This window comes from Sander lucioperca, chromosome 3 (assembly GCF_008315115.2).
Source record: "Sander lucioperca isolate FBNREF2018 chromosome 3, SLUC_FBN_1.2, whole genome shotgun sequence".
Taxonomy (NCBI): Eukaryota; Metazoa; Chordata; class Actinopteri; order Perciformes; family Percidae; genus Sander; species Sander lucioperca.
The window spans coordinates 14,062,385-14,073,710 of record NC_050175.1 but is presented as its reverse complement, the minus strand read 5'-3'; the positions used below and the strand labels follow the sequence as shown (position 1 = coordinate 14,073,710).

At 40.4% G+C, this 11,326-nt stretch overlaps 1 protein-coding gene across 1 annotated transcript; it reads left to right on the top strand.

Annotated features, from left to right (window-relative positions):
- Window positions 1–4,642: 4,642 nt before the first annotated feature.
- LOC116060461 (isocitrate dehydrogenase [NADP], mitochondrial-like) lies at window positions 4,643–10,539 on the top strand. The gene is made up of 11 exons (XM_031314026.2): window positions 4,643–4,870; window positions 5,879–5,970; window positions 6,218–6,383; window positions 6,693–6,853; window positions 6,952–7,095; window positions 8,173–8,309; window positions 8,483–8,634; window positions 8,821–8,933; window positions 9,611–9,708; window positions 9,807–9,899; window positions 10,021–10,539. Exons 1-11 carry the CDS (start codon window positions 4,750–4,752, stop codon window positions 10,103–10,105), a joined length of 1,362 nt encoding a protein of 453 aa, XP_031169886.1. The 5' UTR covers window positions 4,643–4,749; the 3' UTR covers window positions 10,106–10,539.
- Window positions 10,540–11,326: the final 787 nt, after the last annotated feature.

The window sequence follows — 11,326 nt, the reverse complement described above, 5'->3', positions numbered from 1 at the left end:
TAAGGATTGGAAATGATGTAGAACATTGTGAGGTCTGAGTATATTTTCTAACTGATAATGACTCACAAATGCAGAAATGTGAAACAAATTGTATGAAAAATCTTAAAGCCCAAATGCATTGCACTGCTGAGACTCAGCAGTGCAATGCAACTCTGACAATCTGGAAAATTGTCAGAGTTGGAAGCATTACCTAAATAAGTGAAGAGCTAAAATACATTGTTAGAAAAGCTGGAGCTAAACTGTAATACTGTCAAAGATGAAAGTTGAAATGAATTGTCTGAAAAGGCTGAAAGACTGCTGATGCTGTCTGTGAAAGAGTATTTATAAACATCCTTTGATCAGTTAACGACCGTGTCACCTGCTGTTAAACTGCACCACACCTGCTAATGCTAATGAGTGAAAGACAGTGTGAGAGAAGCCTTCAAACAAGCCTTAATAAATCCACAACAGTACATGCTATCGAAACAACGACTTCACCGTTAGAGACACACGGCCTTTGTGAACGTATTCATGTAAAATTTATGTTGATAAACTTAAAAATGTGGGCATATCAGCGTTTTAAAAAAAGTGGTTCGCTCTGCGTTTCGCTGGGAAATGTGGAGGACATTTAACATGGCAGTGAATGGAGGGAGATGTGGAACTCTTGTCGTTTGGAGGCTCATCGAGCCAAAAGTATAAGGCGTATCGCATAACTGAGCACATTGGCTGAAACTAGACAAAAATACCTACGTTTTGATGTATAAATTGTGTATGACAAGTAGATATAGCTCTTTTAGTGTTCTAAGATTAACCACATTACAGATGATGAAAGCTATTTCTGGCCGACTCAGGCCCTCCTCATGGCATGTTTTACTATTTCATATCAAGAATAAAAATGATATAGATTGGGTTAAAATGGCATTGCCTGTGATTGTGTGCAAAACCAATCCTATATTTAGTCCAGGTGCTAAAAAGCTGAAAATATCTACGCACTAGATAACAGCTCCCAAACTTTAATAATAACTAAACAGAGTGTTTTAACCACCAATAAAATCCATTTTATTTCTATGATTTTAACCCTAATGGGTTTACATCAGGTTTCTCAATAGGATAAATTATATTTGTATTATAAGGGTATTTGTACACTATGGTACTGCTACTTTTACTCACGTAAAAGATCTGAGTACTTCTTCCACCACTGACAGAGTGGAAATAAGAAACTGCCACCTGGACAGACTGCTGTGGGAAAAGGAAAGAGGAAGAAGGTAAGTAAACTTATATATTAATGATTTGCCGTTTGTTTGCCCTGATATCAAAACACTAATGTATGCGGACGACACTGTAGTATATGTGCATGCCAAGACAAAACATCTGGCTGCTGCCAAACTCCCCACAGCCATGGATCAGATCACCGATTTGGTTAAATCGTTCCTGCCTTCAACTTAATGTAAATAAAACTGTAGTAATGTTTTTTCACAAAAAGACAATGTAACGTGTCAAATATAACCATCTTAGGTCAAAACATTAGTATTGTGCCACAATTTAAGTATCTGGGCATTCTTATTGATTCTAATCTTTCTTATAAAGCACATATTAAGAAAGTGTGCAATATGGTCAAGTTTAGCCTTACCAATTTTAAATTTATTAGAAATGTACTAACTTTTAATACTGCCAAATTATTTATGGATGCCATGATTATGTCACATATTAACATATTGTCTGACAAGCTGGGGACAAACTAACAGCTCATCACTAAAGCCACTAGCTACTCTTTACAAGAAAACACTCAGCGTTTTGGACCAGAAGCCTAACAGTTCACATCACTGTATTGTTCTAAACAACCGTAAACTGCTGAGCTGGGAAAATATAATCAAATACAAAAACATCTGTCTGGTCTGGAAAATTATGCACAACACCATTCCTCCTCCACTAGAAGCACCATAGGAGGTGCCCTTCTAATTCCATTCAGGAAAAGCACATCTATCTATAAATTGCAGGAATGACTGTCTGTCTGTCTGTGTGTGTGTGTGTGTGTGTGTGTGTGTGTGTGTGTGTGTGTGTGTGTGTGTGTGTGTGTGTGTGTGTGTGTGTGTGTGTGTGTGTGAGTGTGTGTGTGTGTGCATGCTCTTTGTTGTATCACGATGGTGGCTTTCATTCTTTAAGGTGAGAATTGAACTGTGTGCCTTTTGTTAACCGAACTTATCAAAAATGAACAAAGTGTACAAAAGGGAACCACCAATGAAATATTTTTGGCAATAAATGTCTGATTAAAAATTATTTCTTTTCTGTCAGTTATTAAATAACAGGTGCAATAACTAAAACTCTTAAATATACTGTATATTCATGGAAGACAAATGGCTGTGAATGAGATAATAGTGTCCACAACAACTGAAACATATTCTTTTTGAGTCACATCATGACTTGCAGAAACAAATAGAGAATCCAGGCTTTTGTGAGCAGGTTATCAGCACATTTAAGGATGATGATGTGTTCCAAAGGGTGAATGTGGCCCCATATTGTGTTTGAGAGCAGTTTATGCTTATGATATGGGGTTGCCAGTCTGAGCTCCTTAAATGTAACCTTGGTTATTTAAAAGAGTTTTCCCAGAGCTCTTTTAAATTAAGCTAGGTGAAAATATAGATTACCGAAAAAAGAGAATTAGTTGAAATAGCTCAGGCGTTTGAAAAAATAAAGCATCCCTCAGCTCTCATACTGTACGTACCACTTTTTAAAATAAAGTCATGAGGTTGATACTCCTGTTTTACAGCTTTCAGTCATCGTTATATCTCAGTTTGATGTTGATCCATCTTTTTGTATGAACATGCTTATTGTTGTACATTATGCTAAGTATGAGATGGATTCTTATGATTTTTTTAAGATTATTTTTTGGGGCTTTTCCACCTTTAATGGATAGGACAGCTAGGTGAGAAAGGGGAGGAAGACATGCAGGTCAGATTCGAACGCTGGACCTCTGCGTCGATGCATAAACCTCTATGTTTATGTGCGCCTGCTCTACCCACTAATCCAACCCGGCCACAGGTTCTTATGTTTTAGACTATCTACTCAATGAGCTGTAAATGAGAATAGACATGCCAAGGCTGCTAGTTTTTAGGTGTGAAAATCATGTCAGTATGTTGACATGCATCACAAATTACACACCTAATGTTTGAATTCCAGTTCACCAGTTGCATCATTCTCAGTGTTCAGTTAAGTTTTAATGGATTATGTCAGTCATGCTGTATTATGTCAGGGTGTCCGAGTTCACTTTGAGCTTGCTGGTTTTAATTTCAGGGGTGTTATGCGAATATCTCTCGAACCGTTAGTCTGATGGATTTCAAACTTGACAGGTGTCTTGCTACGGGCACGAGTAAGTGCAGTGCCAAGTTCGACGTTGTTTGAATTAGAAATGCAAAAGATATCGTCGGTCACTCCCCCTCTCACACTGCATGCACACTGACTGAGCACTAAACCTGTTTGAGTCGTGACTCACTCGGATCTTTCACCCGACTCTTCAAATTAACTCATGAGTCGCTCATACGACACGAGACAACACCGTCTCTCTCTCTCTCTCTCTCTCTCTCTCTCTCTCTCTCTCTCTCTCTCTCTCTCTCTCTGCACACACACACACACACACACACACACACACACACACACACACAAACAGTCCGGTTCTGGTGGTGATTAACGCAGATATGTGCTGTCGTCCCGTTCCAAACAGGCACATTTTCAACGGGCACTGCAGTTTGGTCAATTATCATTTATTGTTGCGCCAATACAAAACTGGAATTCACTGCCCACTGCTATCAAAGATATACATAAATATTCCACCTTTACAACACACCTTAAAACATGGCTGTCCAATATAACTGCACACATTAATCTGTCAAATGTGATGTTTTTAAAGATTATTTTTTGGGAATTTTAGGCCTTTATTTTTATAGGACAGATGAAGACATGAAAGGGGAGCGAGAGGGGAAATGACATGCAGCAAAGTGCTGCAGATCAGAGTGGAAACCGCGGCCGCTGCGTCGAGGAGTTATAACTCTGCATGTGCTCTACCAGGTGAGCTACCCAGGCGCCCAAGATGTGATGTGTGTTTGATGTGACATAGTCATTGTTGCTGCCGTTCCATCTCTGCTGCCTGCCTCCATGTTATGTCTTGTATGAGCTTTCAATGTGGCCTCTGGGACTATTCTCCTTTCTCTTGACTCCTTTATATTGTCTTTAATGCATGGACTACTTTAATGCCTTTGCCGTCATCTGTGCTTGCTTGTTTGTGCTTGTTTGTGTGTCACTTCTTTGTATGTCTTAATCCTTTTTGCTTAGGCCTGCTGTCATTATAGATGTAATGTAATTTATTTTAATTTGTTAACCATTGTATTTTAGGATGCTATTGTCAGCTGGCCTGGGATTAGGCTACAGCTGGAAATTAGCTGTAGCCTAGAGGCTAAAGTTGCTCCTTTTACTGTACAGTTACTTAAGGGGGACTGTCCAAGACATTATAAACTAATAAACTAAACTAAGCTAAACTAAACTTGAACTTGAAACACACTGACCTGAACATTGGCTACTCAACGAGCATACTTCATTGTGATTGGCCCGGAGCCGGTTTTGCTGGCCAATCATAGGAAAGCATGCTATGTCCAAGCTGAAGGTGTTCACTGACGCCTACAGTACTTCCTGCGTCACCAGTTTACCGGGCTCTACCTGTCTGTTGCTCATTCATAAGAAAAAAGGGTCTTGTCAGTGAGGTGGTAGTTCCTAGTAAACATGGCGGGTTACCTAAAAGCTCTGACGGCCGTGTCGAGAAGTACAGCTGCTGTTCTGACGCAAAACCCCGCAGTGCTCTCACCGGTCGCCGTCTGCCATCATAGGCTGCAACAGAGGAACTGTAAGTCAGCCGTCGGCTAAAACCACAACAATACGAATCAAAATGTATTAGCCTATTAGTGCGCATTTTCAGCGAAGTTGACAACATTAGTGTGGCCACCTGGCTGTGTAAGATACATTATGGACAGGGTGAGTGTTTTATGAAAGATTAGGCGTCAGTGTTGAAACCCTTTTGCTGATTGGCAACTAGCCATCACTAGATCATCTATAAAAGATCCTGAACAGAGTAAATACAGTCCACAGTCCAAAACTATTCATTTAGCACTAGTATCGAAAACCCAGAAAAGAAGGTTAAAACAATGTAATAGAAAACCGTAAGGTGTTTGTAAGGAAGCTACACAAAGCTGTATCATGGTGAAAACTGAAAAATAAATTGAAGAATGGAAGATAAATTAGTTTAGTAAAGTCTATAATAGCAGTTGGTGCCAGCCTATCTCGGCATGTGAGTCCACGTGTGTGTCAGGTACAAAAAGGGCTGGACATGTAATTACTGCCATCAACGTACTCATATAATCCCAAGGCCACAGTGTCAGGCAGAGTTTCACAGTAAGAATGAACCCTGCGTAAGCAAAGGGATATAAAATCAAATGCTGGTGTGTTGTGTCATCAGTTTGTTCTCTGGTGGTTTAGAAAGGTTTCACAGGTGAGATGGGTACTACATTAAAGGGAGTTATTTTAGAGATATTCTCGACTTGTGGATGAGCTTTCCCACAGGGATGTGAGTTTAAAGACTCCTTCCCAAATTGCAGGGACAGTCGCACACAAAGCCAGAATGAATTCAATAAACAAGAAGTGTAAATACAAGTGAATTCCGTCTGAAGCAATGAAAACATGCAAATAATGACTGCGTGAAAATGACCCTCTGGCTAAATGAATGTTAAGTGAATGCAGCAGCCTCGACTGTGCAAAAAATCTTTTTGTTTCTCCTGAACATGTTTCAGTATCATTCCCCTGCAGCTGTAAACAACACTGTAAAACATGAGAGCTGATGTAACTGTTAACTTTTCAGATGCCACAAAGCGCATCAAGGTGGACAAGCCAGTGGTGGAGATGGACGGAGATGAGATGACTCGAATCATATGGGAGTTCATCAAAGAGAGGGTAAATCGAACAGAGTCGTAAAGTGATTTAGACTTTCACTGTATAAAGAAACTGTAGATCACCTTATGAGCAAATTTGAGGATGTTTGTATTCAGCATTAAAATGGGTTATTATAGTCATCAGAAACTGTGTGTGTGTGTGTGTGTGTGTGTGTGTGTGTGTGTGTGTGTGTGTGTGTGTGTGTGTTTTCTGTGCAGTGTTGTCCTCATACAAATAACACATCCACATCTTGTACATGTCATGTCAGCTCATCCTGCCCAATGTTGATGTTGAGCTGAAGTACTTTGACCTGGGTCTGCCTTACCGTGACCAGACAGATGACCAGGTCACCATCGACTCTGCTCTCGCGACTAATAAATACAATGTGGCTGTCAAGTGTGCCACCATCACCCCCGATGAGGCCCGAGTTGAGGGTAAGTTTGACAAGGCCTTATTATACGCTAACTGTGCTATCTGTACTATTCTAGCTTTGTGTAGAATTTATACAGCAAATCAGACAATTTCTATCATTGTAAAATGTTTAGAAATACAAAATATTTCATTTTTCAACCAATAGCTGCATTAGTAATAAAATCAGCTGTATGTGTGTGCGTATTTTCATAAGAATACATGTAATGGTACTTTTCTTTTTGGATCTTTTATGAGTTTCTTAACTGTTCTTGAGCCTTGCTTTGAGTCTTCAAATGGAAAAAGCTTACAGCACGTATACTTTTCTTTTTCAGAGTTTAAGCTAAAGAAGATGTGGAAGAGTCCTAATGGAACCATCAGGAACATCTTGGGTGGCACCGTTTTCCGTGAGCCAATCCTTTGTAAAAACATCCCTCGTCTTGTTCCCGGTTGGACAAAAGCCATGACAATCGGCAGACATGCTTTTGGCGATCAGGTAAGAAACGCGAAATGTGTGTTTTTCTCTTAACAAAGATGCATCCAAACTGACGGAGGAGCAATCTGACAGCTCAGGCTTGCTGTTTGATCTCACAGTACAGGGCCACAGACTTTGTAATTGACCAGCCTGGCAAGTTCAAGATTGTGTTTGCCCCAGCCGATGGAAGCAAGCAGAAGGAGTGGGAGGTGTATGACTTTAAGGCAGGGGGCTGTGGGTTGGGAATGTACAACACTGACGAGGTAAGAAACAGTTTGTTTTTACATTTATTTACATGAAATTAGATACAAACGTTTTGATGTAATGTTCTGTGATGTGATTGCTTCTGTTTAAAGCTATAGTGTGTAGTTTCTGTCTCCCCCATGAGGAATTCTAAGTAATGACAACAACACTGTCGGTGCGTCCACATGATACAAGCCTTAAGGCAGTTACACACCAACCAGACGGCCGACCCTCGGCAGAAAAGGCAGTTGGACTGATCAGTCTCCCCGAGTTGGTCAAAAAAGTGCCTTGGAACACACCAAAGTGACGAGACGTAATACGTCTCCATAACAGCAGGCGGCGCTTATCTGTATTGTCGCCCAAAAAATGAAAACCGGCAGCTGATTGGACGAACGCGTCACATGGATCTGGCTGCTGCTTCCGGATTTTGGATTTTTCGAACGGCCATTACTGGCAACTCATTCAGATTACGATCTCATATTGTACTAAAATTGTTCACCGAAACGTGTTTTTGAAAACATTTTAAGCAAGAAATAGGCCATGCAGTTGCTGAATCTGTCTTCATTTCAGATCGACAAAGGTCACTTTAAAAGATTTTTGTCAGATTTTGAGAGGCTCTAGTCACGCTCATCCCGCTTGCCATTTCCGGGTGAGTCCCAACTGCCCTGTCTCCGACTGAGCATGTCAGGTCAGCGAAAATGAAGGCCGATAGCTACTCCAACAGACGACGGCACGGAACACACCGAACAGTCACTGACCTCGCCAGACTGCCCAATGGCCGATTATCGGCCCGATTTGTAACTGCTTTTACATGATCGCGCACGCGCCCCTACCCCTACCCCTCCACCACACAGTTGCTAGTAGCCAAAGAATACACGGAGAATTAAAAAAACATGATGGATTCTGGGGAAAGTCACCGGAAGACACAATCTTCTGAACATAGAAATACAGAGAGTGTTTTGAGGAGCTGATAGTCTTAATTAGCTTTGTAGCAACTCATTTGGAAATGGCTTGAATGTAACGGATGTTTATTAATGTCAAAAAGCTAAACTATAGCTTTGAAATCTGGACCATATTAATTTAATTTCTTTGCACAGTCCATCAGTGGATTTGCGCACAGCTGTTTTCAGTATGCCATCCGGAAAAGGTGGCCTCTGTACATGAGCACCAAGAACACCATCCTCAAGGCCTACGATGGGCGCTTCAAAGACATTTTCCAGGACATCTTCGAGAGGTAAGATACTGAACAGATGAGGATTCAGACTTGATGTACTGGATTGTTTCATTACATTGCTCAAGGAATAGACTCTTGAGCAGAATGTCACGTGGTGAAATCAGATAAACAATGTACAATGGTCAGGACACTGTTAAGGAGACATGGACATTTCATTATTTTGTCTTTTTCAGGAAGTACAAACCAGAGTTTGACAAGCTGAAGATCTGGTATGAGCACCGTCTCATTGACGACATGGTGGCCCAGGTCCTGAAGTCTTCTGGAGGATTTGTTTGGGCCTGCAAGAATTACGATGGAGATGTGCAGTCAGACATTCTGGCTCAGGGTTAGTGCACTTCAATTTGATAATGGGTAGGCAGTTGTTGGATTGCCCTGCTTGCTCAGCAAAGGCCACACGGTCACAATGGCATATTATTTACATCTGAGCTTCTTGCCATGTTTTGTGTGTGGGCTTATTTTTGTGAATTTGGATTTCTGTGTGATGCGAGGTTTGTCTGTGTGTTGTGTCCAGGTTTTGGTTCTCTAGGTCTCATGACATCAGTGCTAGTGTGCCCTGACGGAAAGACTATCGAGGCCGAGGCTGCCCATGGCACCGTCACCAGGCACTACCGTGAACACCAGAGGGTAAGAGCCACCAGGCCACACTTCTGGCTGAGACTTGGTGTAGTTGAACTTGTGATTCTCCACTTACATTACATTACAAACATTCTCTAAATGTTTGAAGCCGGTGGAGTGCAACCGTTAATCAACTGTGAGTGTTAACAGAGTCATTGCGATTTCACTCAGTTTAAGCTTAGTGTAAAAAGGAGCATAATTAAATGTTTAATTGTGTATGTAAAAAATAATTGTTGAATTTTAGAACCAAATTATACTAAATTGCAGTTCACAGGTTTCACCCTATAAACGACTAAACACAGCATTTGTCATTTCTAGATCACTTTTTTTAGGTGGGGTTTTTTATTATTACCACAGGCAACCGGCTAAATGTATTCAACATTATGTCATTATGTGATATATTCAGCAGAGGTTGAAAGCAGACATTTTTTTTGTCAGTGATCCATGTCATTTTTACATGACATAGTTAATCCCAAGTTATGCTGCAAATCCTTCAGAATCAAACAGACTAGTCTCTCTCCATTTTACACATTTTTTACTCAGGAAATGTATTCCATAAATCCATGGTAGAAGAGGCAGAGATACTAATGTCTCCATCCAAAGTAGCATCAATGGACCTGAATGCAAAGCAACCACAAGACATGTGGAAGTTTCTGTAACTAACCTTAACTGTCCTTGCTTTGTAGGGAAAACCAACCAGTACCAACCCAATCGCGAGCATCTTTGCTTGGACCAAAGGACTGGAGCACAGAGGCAAACTGGACGGAAATCCTGATTTGATGAAGTCTGTTATCTGATGGTTCAATGTCATTTACTCATGTGGCATATGTTTACGTAATCTTGCAGCGTAATGATTTGTCACTCTGCATTGTCGCTCTCCAGGTTTTCCCAGACGTTGGAACAAGTCTGTGTGGCAACAGTGGAAAATGGGGTGATGACCAAGGACCTTGCAGGCTGCATCCATGGCTTGGCCAAGTGAGTTTACATTTTTAGATCCCTCAGTCATGGTCTATTTTTTGGAAAAAAATTATGTTTTAACATGAGGACATATTTTATAATTTATTACAAATGTAACCCCTGCACTGTGATCTCGCAGCTGCAAGTTGAATGAACATTATGTCAACACATCGGACTTCCTGGATGCTATCAAGACCAACTTGGACAAAGCTCTGGGCAAATAAAGAGCAATCAGAAGAAACACTTGCCAATGTAGAGAGACAAACCCCTTTTTTAACCTCATTTGTATGAATCTTTGTATCCAATTTTGAAGGAACCAAGTTTGCTATTTTTCGTGCCATTTTTGTTTTTATTTGTATAGCTCACTGACACATAACTGTGCTCATGTTCCTCCTCTGCCTTTTCTGTTGCCAAAGGTCCAGTTTTGTATTGCACAATTAAGTGATTGTACTGTATAAATTAATATTAATGCTTTTAACTTACAATGACCATTTCGAAGACATTTCAGTCTTTCAAATTTAATTAGATCACATCTTCAGGTAACACTATGTACAAACAAGGACCCTAACATGGCATGTTTTGCACTATAAGTATAAATATTAAAAAGAAATAGTGATAGTCACTCAATAACATGCAGTGTATGAAGATGCCTTTTTCTGCTTGGTTGTCATTTTGTTCTTATCTTCAGCAGCAACACTAACCCTAATGAATGCCTTTGGGATCATAATTGTTTTATTGACACTCAACAATTGAGCCAAGATAGCCAAATATTGCTTTTTGACACGATTTCAGACTACACCAAATACATAAAAAAGGTCTGTCGTCTATGGTTGTAAGGCATTTATCAGTTTCTGACTTTGGGGAAGTGGGAACAAGAGTCAGATTCCCCAAAACTACTGTATTGCTGAACTATATCTTTAACCCAATCCCACACATTTAGGCTATTCTATATGATCTTCTTTTAATAACTAATGTAATACTTCCGTTCACTACCATTCACTGAGCATCCCCTGAAACAGTTTGGAGCCCACCTCCCACTTTGAAAACCTCTTAGTTAGGCAAATGGAGGCGTTTTAATTAAATGTTAGGTGACAGGAGCATTTTTGTTTCAGTTTATCAAACTGTCAAGAAGAAGAAGAATGTTTTTACTAAGTGAGTTGTCAGAATAGCACTGGGAAGTATTGATGTGATCAGTGTTGAACGTGGCAGCTTTTACCATTGAGTCCTATGGAGGAGCTTCAAGAATGATTCAATGAGACAATGGTTAGGGAATGCAAAGTAGTGCTTAACTGAAGCCTCAGTGACATAATCTCATGATTCTCATGTTCAACCTGTGTTGAATCCATAATTCCTCCAGAGGGCGCTATAGAGGTTCCCTCACAGGTGCAATTTCATTTCATGCACTTGCACATATGAGCCTCTGTCTAGCAGTGGATTCATGCAGG

Excerpts from the sequence above, each read along its gene's own strand:
- LOC116060461 (XM_031314026.2), top strand. The coding sequence starts at position 4,750 with ATGGCGGGTTACCTAAAAGCTCTGACGGCCGTGTCGAGAAGTACAGCT. Across the intron at positions 4,871-5,878 it reads TAGGCTGCAACAGAGGAACT|ATGCCACAAAGCGCATCAAG; the intron begins GTAAGTCAGCCG and ends TTAACTTTTCAG. Across the intron at positions 9,900-10,020 it reads TGCATCCATGGCTTGGCCAA|CTGCAAGTTGAATGAACATT; the intron begins GTGAGTTTACAT and ends GTGATCTCGCAG.